General features: G+C 48.6%; 2 protein-coding genes across 2 annotated transcripts in view; one reads left to right on the top strand and one right to left on the bottom strand.

Annotated features, from left to right (window-relative positions):
- The window catches only part of AURKA (aurora kinase A), a 30875-nt gene extending 20025 nt beyond the window's left edge, over positions 1 to 10850 (top strand). Inside the window, exons 6-8 of the mRNA XM_007955585.1 lie at positions 2819 to 2967; positions 10349 to 10523; positions 10668 to 10850. Of these exons, the coding sequence (XP_007953776.1) occupies positions 2819 to 2967; positions 10349 to 10523; positions 10668 to 10850 (507 nt within the window). The remainder of the gene's footprint in view (positions 1 to 2818; positions 2968 to 10348; positions 10524 to 10667) is intronic.
- Positions 10851 to 14435: 3585 nt separating this feature from the next.
- On the bottom strand, positions 14436 to 15564 carry FAM210B (family with sequence similarity 210 member B). Its single transcript, XM_007955594.1, has 3 exons — positions 15520 to 15564; positions 15105 to 15280; positions 14436 to 14652 (listed from the first exon to the last, which is right to left on the bottom strand). The coding sequence occupies exons 1-3, from the start codon at positions 15562 to 15564 to the stop codon at positions 14436 to 14438; spliced, it is 438 nt and encodes a 145-aa protein (XP_007953785.1).
- Between the last annotated feature and the right edge of the window lie 2604 nt (positions 15565 to 18168).

Genomic DNA, 18168 nt, shown 5'->3' with positions numbered 1-18168 from the left:
TTTAGCGTTGCATAGTATTCCATTGTGTGTATGTACCATAGTTTGGTTATCCATTCCTCAGTTGATGAACATCTAGGTTGTTTCCAAGTTTTGGCTATTGTAAATAGTGCTGCGATGTGAATGTAAAATTTTGCTCTGTAAATTTGCACCCAAAGCACAATTTAAAAAAAATGGTGTGGGTCTGTTTCTGGACTCTCAATTCTGTTCCATTGGTCTGTGTATCCATTGTTATACCAGTGCCAGGCTGTTTGGATTACTGTAGCTGTATGGTATGTTTTAAAATCAGGAAGTAGGAGTCCTTCTACCTTTTTCTCTTTAAATACTGCTTTTTGGTATTTGGGGCCTTTTGTCCTTCCATGTAAAGTTGAAGATTGGATTAGTTTTTGTATTTCTATAAAGAAGGCTGTTGGAATTTTGACTGGAGTTGTGTTGACTTTATAGATCGCTTTAGGTAGTATGGACGTCTTAACAATATTCTCTCTCCTTGGTTGTCTTTTCCTTTCTTGGGAGGAGGACTTGGCATGTGAAAGTTACTCTCATTTGTGGTGTTGATATCATACTTAGCAGGTTTCTATTCCACAGCAACGTTATAAGAATATTTACATGTTTTCTTCCAGGTGCAATTTATTTTGATGTAAGGAGACAGCTGTTTGAAAGCAAATGATTCTTTCTAGATTCCTTATTAGAAAGGGATATATTTTGTGTGCATTGTATGTGTATTATCTCACCTGCTTCCCTCTCTGACAACTGACTAAAACTGATTGTAGAAATTTAGGGTCTTTCATATACCACGTAGCAGTGGTTAAAATGCCTGGCTGCGAATTGAAAGATCAACAGTTTGAATACAACCCCTCCACAGAAGAAAGATGTAGCAGTCTGCTCCCATAAAGAATGACAACCTTGGAAACCTATGGGGCAGTTCTTTTCTGTCCTGTAGGGGCACTGTGAGTTGGAATTGGCTGGACAGCAGGAGTTTTGTGTGGCATTTGTTCCTGTAAAGATTGGCAGCCTTGGAAACCCTATGGGACAGTTCTACTCTGTCTTCTAGGGTGCTGTGAGTAAGGATTGACTCAACAGCAACTTTTTTTTTTTAAATGCCAGATGTGAAGTGTGGAGGAAGTAGGTGCCACAGAACTCTGATCAAATGATGTTGATGGTTTGAGCTGGGGAACCCACCAGCCTCTGGGGTTTGAGGTCTGCTTTTAAAGCAGCACCAACTCAGCTGGTAGAGACTGGGAGACCATTGCTCTGCCTTCCTTCCTCTTCAGTGTTCAGGGCCTCAACTTAGGTCTCTAGCTTTGGGCTGAAAGAATGAAAGATGTCCTTTCTGGTGGTGACATTTGGTTTCTATCCATTTGTTCAGTAAACATTTTGGGTGTGAAAAAATGGTCAAGCCTGTTCCAGTTACTCTGGAAAATCAACTCTTCTTAAACTTTAGCCCGAGCCAAGTGTGTACTTTGAGCACAGTAACTGCCGATTGTTCCTGGTAACTGCTGATTGTTCCCGGTGTCTGGAAGCCACCTCTGGGTCTGCTTGCTGGGCATCCTTAGGCTGGCTGGGGACTGGAAAATCCTTAAGGAGATGGTAACTTAAGGAGCCACTAGTAAAGAAAGGATGGAATTGCTTGTGTACAGTTGCCTCATACACAAAGAGGGAAGGTGCTATTAACAGTGCACGCCCCCTGTTTTTATTTTCTTGTGGTGGTCATGATTTTTTTCCCCTGATATTCTTGAAGTAGATGTTCAACCTCACAAATCCTTTTTCTTTTTCTTTTATAAAATCTTATTTATTTTGTTGTTGAATGTAGACAGCAAAGCCTTCACCAACTTAACAGCTTGTACATGTACAAGTCAGTGATGTTGTTACATTTTACTAGCAGTGCAGCCATTTTCACCTTCTTTTCTGAGTTCCTCCTCCATTAACATAAACTCCCTGTCCTCTAAGATTCCTATCTAATCTTTCAAGCTGATGTTGTCAATTTCAAGCAAGTCCTTTTGTTATAGAATGACCTTGCTTTAAAAAATGAGAACTGATTATACTTGAAAGGTTTTGAAAAATGTCCTTTTTATAAAAAAAAAAAGAAAAATTAAATATTGTGTGAATGCTTATGCAGCAGTTTAAGTTCCCATTCAACCATTCTGCACACACTGTGTGGTGACACTGGCCACGTTCTTCAACATATGGGAGCATTTCTGTGATTTCCATTCTGGTGGTTCTGTTTCCTTTCATCTAGTTTCCCTGTCCCCTTACCTTCTCATCTTTCTTTTAAAAATAATTTTTGAGCATTTGGTCACAAATAGATGGTTTTTAAAGGCAAATAGAACTTACAGGTGAACAGTTATTCTTTTGTGAGTCAGTCTGTTATTTAGCTAAAATAGGACCTTAGCGTGGGTAATTTAGGTTCAAGGTTTAGAGTATCTTAGGTCAACTGGTCTGGCTTAAACTGTTCTTTTTGAAAACGCAGTTTAGACACTGAATCCCTCATCTATGTCGGTTGCCGCATCACCACAGTTCCGCGTCACTGTAGTTGGCTACTGCTGCTGGGCCAGGATGGGGATGTGGCACAGCTCGTCCTCAGTGCCGTCTGCCTCCCACATCACATGTGCTGCACTAGCATAGCTTCACCCTGGGTAACGTGAACCTCATGCTCCGCGTTCAGAATTGGTTTCATGATTTATGTAGATTCATCATGTGTTTGCTGTAAAGCCTGCTTGCGTGTCACCATCTATGATGGGCTTCATGTGTCCAGAGAAACGTCTCATGTTAATTTGTGCTACATAAACTCTAAAGCACAGACTTTCCACCCTCTTTTTCACAGTACATCACAGAGCTGGCAGATGCCCTGTCTTACTGTCATTCCAAGAAAGTTATCCATCGAGACATTAAACCTGAGAACCTGCTCCTTGGCTCCACTGGGGAGCTGAAGATCGCAGACTTCGGGTGGTCGGTGCACGCCCCCTCCTCCAGGTGAGCAACTTCCCAGGCGGGGGCTCAGCCGTCCAGCAGAAGCCCCTGGCAGCCAACCGGGAGCCAACTCATGGAACGCTGAACGTAACCCTTGTCCCTGGTCTTGGCTGGGGAGGTGGTTGCACAGGACGGCTGAGCACGGCCTAGGCTGGTGATAAACTAGTGTCTCCGTGAAAACATTAGTAGTGTTCTAGCCTGGGGATAAAGAGGCTCGATGTCCTTAGAGACTAATGAAGGAGACAAGTAAACAGGTATGGCAGACGTGACGCTGCACCCCGGGTAAGAAGATGGAGTGACACTCCCGAGGGCAGCACTGCCGAGGCCTGGAGGTGAGAGCCCAGCACGCGGGGAAGTTAAACGCTGGTTTGCGTGGAGCTTGGGGCGTGGTAATGACAGGCAAGTTGTGGGTCTGCCTTTGTCAGCAGTAGGACTAGTCCTTTTTTATCCCTTCACCCTCTGAAAGTCAAAGTAAGGAAACAGTTGAAATCTTTGGTGGACTTGCAAACACAGGCAGAATATTCTCTGCTGTGTGACGTTTATTTTAGGGTAAAATAGGCTTTTGGAACTGTGTAAAGTATACAGGGTGTCACCTGCTTCAGATTTGTCAGCTTTTGGGGGGGACTTGAGAGTGACCATAGATGACTTAAAGCCACTTTCTAGTCTCAGTAGATGGCAGGGAAAACCCTGCGTTGTGTTACTGACCACTTGTCACAGTTTCAGTGCTGAGTCTTATTTTTACTTTTTTACTAAAGGACTGGTGCCTTTCATTGGTGCCAGCTGCTGTCCCCTGAGGCAGACACTAAAGAATGGTAGGCTTCACAGAAGGGCCACGCTCAGCTAGACCTCAGTGTGTGCACTGCTGTACACCCTTCTGTCGGTGTAAACACTGCGTGTCACGTCCCAAAGGTTAATAATGACCCCAGTATGTCGCAGACTCTGTGTACCAGTTTGAGAGCTCGATTCAGTCTGTCTCCCTCCCCCCCACTGGGGGTGACAGATTAGGTGTCCAGACACGTAGCTCCTGATTCCAGGCACAGTTCCTCTGTGGGAACACCTGCATGCTTGCCGGGTGCCTGGCGTGGCTGGACACACTGTTGCACTGACATGCTAAAGAGCTGATAGAAACGGAAACTTGAGAATCTTTGCTCTTGGTGTGATGTCTTGGCCGTCCCGTCTGCCTCCCACCCTTGTTAGGAAATCCACACACAACACAACGCTCCCTGCAGTTCAGAGCACACCTGCCTGTCTGGTGTCGACGTCCCATGATCGGCAGCATCTGCCGTGCACACTGCAGCTGCTTTTTGGTGGAACATTTGAAAATAAATTGGAGACGTCATGATGCTTTACCCTTAAGGACTTGAGTATGCATCTCTCTAGGACATTCTCTGTGATCACAAGTTGTTACCAAACGAGAAAAAGCAAGGCAGTTGTTAATACCTGATGTTGGGTCCCTGTTTAAATCTTCCTAGTTGTCAACAAGGAGCTCTGGTAGCATAGTGCCTAAGGCACTTAACTGCTAAACAGAAGGTGGCATTTCAAACTCACCAGCCACTCCTCTGAAGGAAGGTTGGGCAATCTACTTCCACAGTGGATACCGCCTCAGAAACCCAAGGAGGGGTCGCTATGAGTCGGGTCCGATTCGACGGCACATAACAATAGTTGTCAACAAAATGATTTCACCGTTTTAAATCAGAACCCAGCCAAGGTCCATACATTGTATCTCTCTCTCTGGTCTTAACTGAGATCAGCCCCTGAACATTTTAAATGGAGTTTCTGAATGTGTGTCATGCACCTTGGTCCTTTATCCCTTATATTTGCTGAAAATGAGACGTTAGGACTAATGGCCTGAACAGATGCAGGGCAAGTACGTTTGGCAAGAAAACTTCCCAGGGTGTGGTGCCGCCCGTGGTGTCTCAGCCTCTCTCTAGTACCAGTGGCCTGTGGCAGCATGAGTCTGTAACCCAAGCCTGGTGCTCTCCTGGTGGGATGGGTTTTAGTTTCTTGCCCTTAGTGCTACCCGGGTGTTAGCGCTTAGCATATCTGTGATATGAAAACAAATGTAAAACTCCAAGTTGTCTTTACAGAGAGCTTGGCACAGCTGCTTTCAGGCCGTGTAAAAGGGTGTGGTGGCAGCGCCATCAGCGCCGCTGGTCTGATGTCACAGGTGGGAGGGGCTTCAGCAGCACGGCTAGCCTGGGACGGCTTGTGAGGCGGAGGTCAGACAGACCTCCTTCCTGCAGCCATTATCCCACCAGCTGCCCTCCCTCGGAAGGCACCCTGCTTCTCTGCTGGGTGCTGTCATTCACTGCAGTGGCCACACACAACATCCTCACGGTTACAGGGTTCATCAGGGAAGTGACAGGTTACTACTGAGGATCAGAAACGACTTGGGACACGTCCACTCTTCCATCAGGCAGCTGATGAAAGCCTGTGCCCACAGGCAGCTTTTTCTCTGGCCTCGGGGCCCGGTCTCTGCCCTGCTCAGGAAAGTGTTTGAGTGTTCTTGTGCTCTACCAGTCCGTGCCTCGGGCATCCCGTCCTCCCGGAAGCCTCTCTACCGGAAGGTTCTCAGCTCTTACTCTGTGCATCTGGACACGCGCTGTAACACCTTGCTCTGTGGCCTGGGAGCCTGCTGTGCCTTCTCGAGCCAGTCTCCTGGTTCTGCCACCATCTCCCTGCCATGCTTAGTGCCACCATGCACTGTCTCTGATGTTACAGCCCCCTCTGTCTCCTGGGTCCAGGACATTCTTAGCACAGGGACTCTGGGTCCAAAGGATATACTCTGCTCCCATCCCTTGGTGGTAGTCAGGTCCCTCTGTTCTGCCTCTGGGATGTTTCATTTTAATCCTCACAGGATGGCAAAACTGACCAATCCCCTTGTTGACCAAAACCAAACCAAACCCACTGCCATCGAGTTGATTCTGACTCGTAGCAACCCCCTTTAGGTTTCTGAGGCAGTAAATCTTTACGGAAGTAGATTGCCCAGTCTTCCTTCCCCAGAGCAGCTGATGGATTTGACCCACCAACCCCCTTGTTAGGGTTCCATATGCATGGTCCAACCCCTTGTTGTGCCATACCGCTTGTTTATATTAGCAAGCTGTCTAGTCCCCTTGGTGGACCACAAGCACCTTATTTGTGTACTCCCACCCAAACTTTTGCTGGTGAGTTACAAGACCATGGCTAGCAAGGCCATATAAAAGCCGTCCATCACGCTGCAGGCTATACCCTGGCTTTTCTAGCCATGGTTCTTCCGTATGTACAGGATAACTTCTCCCTCCTGATCATTGTACCAGTCAAAAACAGTCATTAACAGTTAGTCCTTCAGTCGGACAGAGTCCTCAGGGTGCGGTTCCTCAGGTCCAGCCATTCAGGTCTGCTGCAGGTGTCCCTCTCATCTGGTCAGGTTCTCCATGTACCATCCTGGCTTCACTGTGTCTGGTGTCTGATAAATTTAACTGAGAGATCATTCTACTGCTTTGAGCCTCACAATGTATTAATATAGCAAAGCCCTTCACGGACTTTTAGGTTCGGCCACTGGACTCCAGTCCAAGAGTCCCCCGCTCCGTCCCCAGCCCACTCTCTCCTTTCACACTCAACAGCTTCCACATCAGTTTTTACCTTCACAGTTAACCCTGCTAACTGTCAACATCCACAGCTGAATCTGGGAGTCCTATCAGCATCTTCCCCACTCCCATCAAAAAAAGAGCAATCTATTCAGTGCGGATCCTCCTTTGTCCCCTCATTGAGTGTAAGCACACCCACGAAAGTGTGTAAGCCAGCCACCTCATCCCTTTATCTCTCCCAGTTTTAGATAGCCAGTGTTTAAATTGCCCACCCCTCTGGTAGCATAATGCCTAAGGCATTTGACTGCTAACCAGAAGGCTGGCGGTTCAAACCCACCAGCCACTCCTCGGAAAGAAGATGGGGCAATCTACTTCCGCAGTGATACTGCCTCAGAAACCCAAGGAGGTGTCGCTATGAGTTGGATCCGACTCGGCGGCAGTGCGTTTAGTTTTTACCAAACCAGTACTCTCAGGAGCCGAGCATGTGCCTTAATCTGAAGCATCCTCTGTTCTGATTGGAACTTTGAGCATCTGCATCCACAAGCAAAGTCCAGTCCAGAGCAGCCATCTAACTGCACCAGTTCACACCAGCTCATGGTGCCAGTAGTCTCTGGTTGGCTCTTCCTTGTCCCTGTGGGCTGGATCAATGAGCACCTCCTGTAGGCCCAGTAGTCCACACCCTTCCCGTACTTCAGACCAGCGAACCCCTTCTCTCTTTCTCATGCCTAGCCCTTGTGGGCTAGGTCCACGAGTGCCAGTGGAACACGTCCAAACCTGGCCTGTCTCTTCATTATTGGACTTCCTCTGCTTCTCGTCTCGTGGCTCCAGGTGGCATCTGCCTTGCTGGCTCCCTGTGACTTCCAGTCCTGGAGAGGGGTTCCTTCTGATGGGCACTGACTTCTGCCTCAGTGTACCCAAAGGCAAAGTGCTCCTTGAAATTCTGAAAGAAAAACAGCTGTTTTCTTCTTCTGCAAGTTTTTCCTTCAAATGCAAATCTCTTGTTCTCTCAGCAGTTCTGGGTGGGTCTGCATGTCTTTTCAAATGCAAATTTCTTGAAAGATTCTGGGTAGGGCTCAGGTTTTCCACCCAAGCCCCAGTACTCTAGACACAGGGCTACTGGATTGAAACCAACAGAATGTGTTTCTTTTGGGCAAATCCTTGCACCCCTTTTAGCATACCAGTCAGGTACTGGTTGAAGACAGTTATATATGCTCTCTGTTGTCTATTAAAAAAAAAAATTCATTTCCGTCTCATGTTTAGGTCTTTTTTACAACACTAGGAGAAACATTCAGTATCCTTGTTGTTGTTATGTGCCCTCAAGTCGGACCCGGCTCAATAGCGACCCCTCCCTGGGTTTCTGAGGTGGTATCACTACGGAAGTAGATTGCCCCATCTTCTTTCCGAGGAGTGGCTGGTGGGTTTGAACCGCCAGCCTTCTGGTTAGCAGTCAAATGCCTTAGGCTCTACCCTCCCAGAGCTCCCTTCAGTGTCCTTGGTGCATTCAAATAAACACATAAACCTTTTTAAATATTCAATTTTTATTGGCTTCTGCATACCTTGACTATCTTTCCGTTCATATGCATATGGCTTGGACCCTGGCTGGGTGCAACCTGGCCCCTGGCCCCCAGCAGTCATCTTGTTTAACCAGCCTGGCTTTTGCCCTAAGTGCCTGTTCTCCCGTCAGTGGTAGCATAATATCATTTCCTTTCCTTTCAGCCATTACAGGTAACAACCAAAGTAACCAACCAAGAATCAAGTTTGCCTTCATATGTCCCTTGGTTCTTTGTCTTACAAAGTCTCATGCTTCCATGAGTCTGGAGCCATTGCCATGTTCTGGCACCTCACACCAACTGTAAACGTGGTATGGTAGGGGAGTCACACCTCTTCATCTCTGTTCATGAGGGGGAAGAATCACCGTCAACATCAGCCCAAGGCTGATAGCTATGAGGCAGAGGTCAGACAGCCTTTTCACCCTGTCCTTCCCAGGGCACTGCATTCTCTTCTCGGTTTGATAATCTGTTACAATAATCTGAACAGCCACACAGAACTCACAGACTATACTCAGAGGGCTTATTAGGAAAGTGACAGGTTACAATTGAGGATCAGAAATAACTCAAGATGCACTTGTTCCATGTTGTTTGCCATTGAGTCGGACCCAACTCATAGTGACCCCTCCTTGGGTTTCTGAGGCAGTATCATTACAGAAGTAGATCGCCCAACCTTCCTTCCAAGGAGTGGCTGGTGGGTTTGAACCGCCAGTCTTCTGGTTAGCAGTCAAGTAGCTTAGGCACTATGCTACCAGACCTCCCACTTGTTCCATAGAGACAGCCTATCTCAGCCATGCCCACAGTCATCTCTCTCTCTGGCCTCTGGCTACTGGGCCCTAGGCAAAGTGTTATAAAGCTCTTGGGCTCCACTAGTAAGTGCCTGGGGGCACCCCTTCCCCCAGGAAGCTTCCTACCTGAATGGCACAGCCCTTCTACCCCATGGTCAGCACATCCACTGTAATCACCTTGCTGTCTGGGCCAGGAAACCCCTTCAGTCTCCGCCGGTCTCCTGGTTCTGCCGCTAAGCCCCTTGTTAGGATTCCATACACCTTATTTGTATGGAAAGCCCTCAGTGAGATGGATTGACACAGGGGCTGCAATGATGGGCTCAGGTATAGCAAGGATTATGAAGCTGGCACAGAATTAGGCAGCGTTTCATTCTGTTGTACATAGGCTCCCTGTGAGTTGGAGCCAACTCCATGGCACCTATCACCACCACCACAAACCCCCAAAAGGGTGCCATGTACCTTATTTATATTATTAGCAAGCTGTCCAATCCCCTTGGTGGGCCACAAGCAACTCACTTGTGTAGTCTCACCTGGCCTTTTGGTAGGTGTTTAAAGACCATGGCTACAAAGAAAGGCCTCGTAAATCCGTTGCACTGCACACAGTAATAAGTTTTACTCCCTATATTTTGGAACGTTCAGGGAGGTCCTGGAGTTGAGCACATTTGGGGCTAGGCTAAGTTGCTGGCTGTGTGATCTCACACACTCCCTCAATCCCTCTCCTATCTACAAATGGGACTTTAGTGAAAAAAAAATTGTGTTTTTTTTTTTTTTGAAATACACACAATCAACAATTTGTAAATGTCCAACTATGACACTGACTACATTCTTCAAGTTGGGTAACCATTATCACTCTTGTTCTGAGTTTCTTCTCCCATTACCGTGAACTCACTGCCCTGAGACCCCTAACAGCCTTCTGAGTCGCTGCTGTCACTTTGCCCCGTAGCTAGGTCTCTAAGGGCACCATGCTCCACACTGACATTCTTTACTAATGAAGCCAAACTGTTGCTGGTTTAAAGACGACTTCGGGGATATCTTTGATTTTCAGCTTTAAAGATGATCTCAGGACACTGATTTTGGGGTCCATCCAGCCTTGGGTTCCTTCCATAAAGTTTGGATTCCATAAAAATTTGAAACTGTGTTCTGTATTTTCTCCCCTTTTGATCAGGAGTCTATAGAAATGAGGAATTATAATAGACCTGCTTCATGGCACAGGATCTGGCCTAGAGAAAGCATGCAGTAAATGACAGTGTAGTTGTTAGTGGTTTTCAGTGGTGGCGTAGTGCCTAAGGCATCTGACTGGTAACCAGAAGGCTGGCAGTTCAAACCCACTGGCCACTCCTCAGAAGGAAGATTTAGCAATCTACTTCCGTAGTGATACTGCCTCAGAAACCCAAGGAGAGGTCACTATGAGTCAGATCCAACTTAACAGCAATGAGTAGTAATAAGACAAAGCCTGTCAATTGAACCCCTCCTCCGTTCCCAGGAGAACCACTCTCTGTGGCACCCTCGACTACCTGCCTCCCGAGATGATTGAGGGCCGGATGCACGATGAGAAGGTGGACCTCTGGAGCCTTGGAGTCCTTTGCTATGAATTTTTAGTTGGGAAACCTCCCTTTGAGGCAAGCACGTACCAGGAGACCTACAACAGAATCTCACGGGTAAGACGTCACTGACGGATCCATCTACATTCTTTTTGTAGAATCCTCCCCTTGTGAACCTCCGTGGTGGGCTGGTAAGATCTGAACACCTCTACTCTTTGGTCTCTCTAAACCACGTCTTGTGACTCTCTTACTTTACTCCAGGTGGAGTTTGCGTTCCCTGACGTGGTGACAATGGGAGCCAGGGACCTAGTTTCAAGACTGCTGAAGCACAACCCAAGCCAGAGGCTGACTCTCAAAGAAGTACTGGAGCACCCCTGGATTGCAGCCAACTCCTCAAAACCCCCGGGCAGCCAGGACAAAGCAGCAGCGAGCAAGCGGTCTTAGGAGTGCAGCAGGGGAGAGCCTCTGGGCCAGGGCTTCTGCGCAGTGGCAGCCAAACGCTACTGCAACGCCGCCTTCTGTGGACCGCCCGCCCCCGGCTACTGAGAACGCTGTTTCACCCAGCAGGCAGGCAGCTCAGCCTCCCTAGTCAGAAAGCCCCACTCCAGGAAACACGAGGCCCTGCCAGTTCCACTGGCTCAGCTGCCGCTGCCCCACCAGCCCCGCAGGGCCAGGAGGCCGGTGCTGGGGACTTGTCGCCGGCACCCTGACCACTCAGCTCAAGGAAGCACTGTGCAATAACCTCCAAGTACCCGAATGTGTGTGTAACTTATTGGGTGGCCACGCTGGCAGAGCTGTTGGAGCGAACACTGGAGCTTTGCTTCCAACGTTAAAGACTTCTGCGGACTTGTGTGTTTACGTCAGCGTCTGCCGGCCCAGCACCCGCCCCGTTCTGCCGGCTTGGCTTTAGTCCTCGCTGGCACCGTCCCCTGGGTGACATTTAAAATGCAGCATGTGCTCCGCCCCATCTCGGGACACCCGTGAGACCTGTACCGCAATTGTTTCTACATGGTAAAGGCTAATTTTTTTTTTTTTTTTAATTACACAGTTGAGGCACGTGTGCACACTTTAAAAATAAATGTGTCAATAAATGCAAAGTCTCCGAGTGGTTGTTTCCACCTCGTGCTCGGCAGTGGCCCTGGAACAGCCAGTGAGAGGAGAGCACGTCTCCTCCTCGGCCTCGGCCTCACGTTCAGTGCGCTGCTCATTCAGTTACCTGTGTAGACGACTGGCCCTGGCCGAGCACTGCTTCATCCCTTCACAACTGAGGAGACGGGGAACTTGGCAGCGAAGAGGGGAAACTTGCGATTGTTGGACTCGCTGAGAACTCGTAGAGCAGTAAGCTTTATGGCTGACTTTCAGCACCCATCAATATAAAAGTGGCCAACATAAATACTCATCTTGGGGTTACAATGTGATAATAGGACGGAGTTAAAACTGCAGTGTTGTTACCCCTACCCCCCCAGAACCAGAGGGCTTTTGTTTCTAGAAGTCTTGAGCTAACCCCAACTTTTGCACTTGGTTTTGTGTAGTGTCCACCCCAGCTATAGTTAATATCATGAGGCCAGTTTCATCAGTGATGGCAGCTAAACTATGACATCTCCCCAAACAGTCCCACACAAGAAAGCAGCTCGCTGCGGGAGCCCGTTAACACACCAGTCACACAGTCCTTCAGCAGCCGACCTCGTGAAGGTGTTTATTTGTTTCACAGAATATGAACTGTCAGATTAAAGGAAAACAGGTGAATAACGGCTTATTACATTTTAAAAATAGGTCCTCTAGTGTTACTGGTCCCGTTAAAAACCACGTAGATCCAGGGGTCCGTACATCCTGACGGTGAACGTGGAGCGCCCAGTGCCCTGAGCCCGTGACCTCATTCTCCCGGTTACTGTGCGTTGAGCACTGGCCACGGGAGGGGAGTGGAGCCAGGCTGAGAAGGTGAGGCTGTGGCTGTTTGGTGTGAGCATCCGTTTTATCGCTTGCCCCTTCAGGCCACTCCAACATGACCAGCGAAAGATCAGTCTAGGAAGGGCGCCCGACACCTGCTTCCCTCGTAGCTTGTTAGCACGAGCACAGCTCAGGCTCTGGATGGTGGGGGGCCCAAAGCTGACCGGTGTAAAGTGCTCCAGCCAGGGTGCGAATTACCTAGCGCTGATCCAAGGGACACCTTGTCTAGGTGTAGATGTCCTTGGAACCAGGCTCCAGAGAGGCAGCTCCAATATCTGTCAACCCTTTGGTAATGGGCCAGGTTGCTTCAAAAGAGAACAGCTGCGTTTCAAAAATCTTACAAGTTGGAGGACCTGTCCCACAAAGATTATTCTCAAAGGTGGCGGAATGATTGATTGACTGGTTCCTACAGGTGGGCCAGGGAGCCGCCAGCCCGGGCTCAGTAAAACCCTCAAAGTCAGGTGGAGGTTTTTCAGTTTTCCGATTGTTGCAAGTATGTCAGAAGTCTGGGGCCAGAAAATAAACACAATCCCTTCAACAATGGCGGCAGGGCAGCATAAACAGTGCTATGTCCCCAGGAAGGGCTTCCTCCTCCAAGTGCTGGGGCCTGACACCTTCAAGAAGGTCTCTCTCAGTGTGGCTCTAGTGTGCTGCTTTCTACACTTACTCATCCTGTAAGAGCGAGGGGCCTCAGGTTACACCCCCCTCCTGGGTTAAACTGGCTAAGAGGTTAATGACATCACAGTCCCCTCCCTCCCCGTCCCCTCCCTTCCGTGTTGTATTTACTTTACAGGTGCCTTCCGTTTATAACCCCACTGCCCGGTGGCCCAGTCTATTCCCACTCACAGGGACGCTCTAGGACAGAACAGAACTGCCCCAGAGGGTTTCCAAGGCTGTCAAGCTTTACAGAAGCAGACTGCCACATCTTCTGCAGAGAGGCTGGTGGCTTCAAACCGCCGACCTCCTGGTGAGCAGCTGAGTGCTAAACCACTGTGCCAGCAAGCTTCCCTCCGTTTATTATAAGTGAGGCTAAATTTCCTTTTCAGGGTATGATACAACATTTGCTTTTTATGTACTAAGTTTTAAATCAATTAAAAATCACGCAACAAACTGTAAACATTGCAGTGGTGGCTCTGACGGGTGGAGTTTGAGACGCAGAGGGTCCGGCAGAGGCTCGGCTTTCCACATGCTGCAGTAGCGAAGGGCTCATGGGTGTGGGCATCAGGAGTCAGACGGCGCCATCCCGTGGGCACCCACTGCTACCGAGTCGTTTCCAACTCCTAGTGACCCTACAGGCCAGAGCGGAAGAGCCCGTCTGGTAGGGTCTCGAGGCTGTAATCTTTACGGGGGCAAATCCCACCGGTGGGAACCACTGACCCTTCTGCGAGCAGCTGTCCACTTAACCACTGTGCCACCAGGGCTCTTTTTTACTTGGAGGGAGGTTCCAGTTTAACAAAATGCAACAAATGACCTCACTCTCCTTGAATGAAATCTCAGGGGAGCTGGCCCTGGTGCCCAGACTTGAAAGGGGCCTTGGAGTCTGTGAAACACACCAGACATACTTGAGTTTCTTTTCCCAATACAAGTGTAAGGAGCGTTAAAGGGCTGATGCTAATTTGGATCCTGATCACAAACTGTTAGGCGTGACGTTCCGCTTCCTTAAACGGAGCTGGTTCCCAGCATACTGCCGAGCCCTCCGCAGGCAGCCCAACGGCCAGTGGGAGGAAAGAGAACTGAAAACAAGCTTTATGAGTCGTTGCTCTGCTGGGGCTCTGCAGTCAGTCTCACCAACAGCCCCAGAAGGAGCATGCTGCAGGCCAACAGTTTGGTTTGATGGCAACTCGTTTCGGATGGTTGTGCACGTTCTAGGTTAGATATACAAGCCCACGAGGAAGTGCAGTCATAGATGATAAAGCCAAACATTACAACGATTCAGAAATCTGAATTCTGCCGGCAAAGGTAAAACGAGAACAAAGCAATTAGCCCCCTGCTCCCCCTACAAAAGCCCTGCAGTCCTAAAACCAACCCAAAATGGGTCGTTTATAAGAAACAGGTTTGCAGTGCCTACAGCTGAAGAGGTCGTCACGGCTTCACGGCTGGAGGTTTGAAAAATCCCACTTTCCGGAAGTATCTGACAATCAAGGGCACAGAGACAAGGGTGATGCTGATTCTCAGGGGCGCGAACAGCTTGTGGATCGCATAGGCCACCACGAAGGTGCTCGTGCCCGCCGCCATCTTGGACTGCACCAGCGACTCCTTAAATCCGAGTTTAAGCAGGACTGCAGACATGTCCACGCCACTGGGGGGGAAGAGGCAGAGAAAGCGGCTGAACTGGGAGCTGATGTGGCCGCCAGATGTGCAGTGTTTGTTTAGAAACAACTATTTTATTAAGTATTTTTGAAAAAGTGATGCAAGTACCTAGATGAATGGAAAGTCTTAGAAAAAATAAGTTCTTAGGTAGAATCCTGTAGTAAAATTATTTTTTAATAATTTATTTTTTGATTGTTGAGAATATGCACGGAAATACACAAATTGAACAATGTCCACAGTACTACATACGCTCACTGGCCCCTAAGGTTCCTGTCTAACCTTTCGAGTTGCTGTCTTTATACTCAGGGAGTGCGAAATATACCAGAATCTGTTGGATCCCATAGAGTCTTTCAAAGAGCACAATCCTCAAAGCAGACACTCTTTACTAATGAAGCATAAGTATTATAAGAAACCAAATTTCTTCACTGTCAAGACTCTTACCTGGAAACCACCGTGTAAAAGATGCCCAGGGAGACCAAGGAGATGCCAATGTGTAAACATACACCCACGGCCCCGTATTCTTTAAAGATCTTCCTCAGCTGCTGCGACTTGCTTTGCTTTTTCTCCTCCGTGCTGCTGACCGTGTCACCTGCCGTCTCCTCGACTTTGCGGGGATCCTGCGCACAAGTAAAGAGGGGGAGACAGTTGCAGGAGCAAGGATTCGATCCTGGTGATCACCGGCTCACATACTCTCACACCCAACATTCCACCTGCTTTATACATTCACCGACTCTGAGTCAAGACCAACACACTCAGGAAACGCCTCTGACTCAGACTGAGTCAAGACCAAGGCACTCAGGAGACGCCACTGGACGCTGAATAGTACTGTGTGACTAGATGTTACAGATCTGGGTACTGTGGTCGGCAGGATAATGCCCCCCTGCCACGTCCAGGTCCTCATCACTGGAACTAGTGACTATGTCACCTTACATGACAGAGAGGACTTGGCAGATGTGACTACACGAAGGATCTCGAGGTGGGGGGAGTACCCTGTGTTATCCAAGTGGGACCAGTGCCATCACATAAGGGAAGAGATGGGTCAGGAGCATCGGAGACGGCGAGTGAGCGAGCATTGAAGACAGAGAAAGGGGCCACAAGCAGAAAAACACGGACAGCTTCGCGATGTGGAAAAGGCACGGCTGCGGATGCTCCCTGGGGCTTCCAGAAGGAACCAGCCCTGCCCACACCCTGCTGGCCCCATGAGCCCCTTCTTGACTCCGCACCTCTGCAACTGGGAGAAAATACATCTGTTCTTTAATTTAAAATTTTACTTTGGGGGAAAGTTTAAAGAGCAAGTTGGTTTCGTATTCAACAATTTATACACGTTTGTTTTGTGGCACTGGTTGCAATCCCCTCAATGTAACAGTGCTCTTCCTGGGTTCCTTGTCTCTATCCTTCCTTTTGCCCCTCAGAATACATCGTGTTGTTTAGAGGCAACAGGTGGGGATGGTTTGTGGCAGCAGCCAAAGGGTCTAACACACGAGGGCTTCCATACTGTGGGCAACTGTCACATTCACCGGGCCAGACGATGCTCCACCCACTGTCTCGTGCACTTCTCACAACAGCCTCTGGGTTAGAAACGATGATTCCCCCACTTTATGGACAGCAACACAGTCTTAGAGATGCCAAGCCCGAGCTGGTCCAAAGCCACCAAGACCAAAAGCCTGGACATCTTGCGTCCATCACCTGAGCCCATGACAGCCAAGTTCTACTCAACATAACCGAAACCGTGGAGTCAATTCTGACTCATGGTGACCCTACAGGACCAAGTACAACTGCCCCAAAGAGTTTCCTAGGCTGTAAATCTTTAGACAGATGAGGGACCAGCATTGGAGGAAGACTCATTAACAACCTGCGATACACAAATGGCGTAATTTTGCTTAAAGCCAAGAAGAGTTGAAGCACTTAATTGATGAAGATCAAAGACTACAGCCTTGAGTGTGCATGACACAGCAACACAAAATAAAAATCCTCACAACTAGACCAATAAGCAACATCATGATAAACAGAAGAGACTGAAGTTGTCAAGGATTTCATTTTTCTTGGGTCCACAATCAACACCCACAGAAGCAGAAGTCAAGAAATCAAAAGATGTATTGCACTGGGCAAATGTGCTGCAAAGATCACTTTAAAGTTTAAGAGCAAAGATGTGACTTTGAAGACTAAGGTGCACTTAACCCAAGCCATGACATTTTTTCAATCGCCTCATATGCATGTGAGAGCTGGACAATGAATAAGGAAAACCAAAACCAAACCAAACTCACTGCCACTGAGTTGGATCCGACTGATAGTGATGCCTTGGGTTTCTGAGGCGTAATCACTACAGAAGCAGACTGCTCAACCTTCCTTCTGAGGAGTGGTTGGTGGGTTTGAATGCCTTAGGCACTATGCCATTAGAGCTCCCGAATAAGGAAGACTGAAGAAGAACTGACTGATGCCTTTGAATTGTGGTGCTGGCGAAGAATACTGAATATACCATAGACTGGCGAAAGAACAAACAAATCTGCCCTGGAGAAGTGAGCCGGAATGCTCCTTGGAACCAAGCACGGTGAGACTTCTTCTCTTGTACTTTGGTTGTGTTATAAGGTGAGATCAGTCTCTGGAGAAGGATCTCATGGTTGGTAACGCAGAGGGTCAGCAAAAAAGAGGAAGAACCTCAATAAGATGGACTGACCCAGTGGGCTGTCAGGACGGTGCAGGACCAGGCAGGGTTTTGTTGTCTGTCGTACATACGGTTGCTATGACTTGGGGCCGACCCAACAGCACCTGGTAACGAAATCTTGACAGAAGCAGACTGTTCTCCCACGGAGTGGCTGGCGGGTCTCAATCGCTCACCTTTCAGTTATCAGCTGCGTGCTTAACCACCAGGGCTCCTACTCTATGTAAAGAGGACAAAAACAATCCAAAACCTCCCACCAGCTGCTGTCGAGTCATTGGCTGTGGTGGTTACGTTTGTGTGTCAACTTGGCTGGGCCTGGTTGAGTGGCTGGGCAGCTGGATGTAGTAGTCCCCGTGATGAGACTGGTGATCAACTCCATGGTGGGGTCTACTGGGAGCAGCTGAGCAGCTGCCTTAGGGATGTGGTCTGCTTCCTGTATGTAAGCAGAAGCCCTGGGGAACGGTCTCCAGCTCAGGGCACGCTTGAGCCCTGCACGTAGCTGTGTCATTGTTCAGCAGCCTGCCATGCTCTGCTGACCATGGGACTTTCAATGCACTTAAATTAATGGCCTGGCGTGTGGTTTGGTGACATCGGGACTGGGCCATTTTATTTGTTGATCTTGGGCTTGTCAGCCTCAGCAGCCAGTAGCTGCCTGAGTGAAGAGATGCCTCCAGGTCCAGTGGGCCAGGAGCAAGAGGCAGAGCTGAAGCCCAAGGTCGAGGGGTGGTCTGGTTCCCTAGTGCCGCTCTGACAAGAAAATACCACAAATGGGACGGCCTTAACAAACAGGAGTTTATTCTTACAATTTGGAGGCTTTAAGTCCAAGTTCAAAGTGCCAGGCTCTAG

The sequence above is a fragment of the Orycteropus afer genome, unplaced genomic scaffold (genome assembly GCF_000298275.1).
Source record: "Orycteropus afer afer isolate SDZICR_OR568_19922 unplaced genomic scaffold, OryAfe1.0 scaffold00515, whole genome shotgun sequence".
Classification (NCBI taxonomy): Eukaryota; Metazoa; Chordata; class Mammalia; order Tubulidentata; family Orycteropodidae; genus Orycteropus; species Orycteropus afer.
Note: the sequence above shows the minus strand (reverse complement) of the source record. Positions and strands in the feature narration are given on the sequence as shown.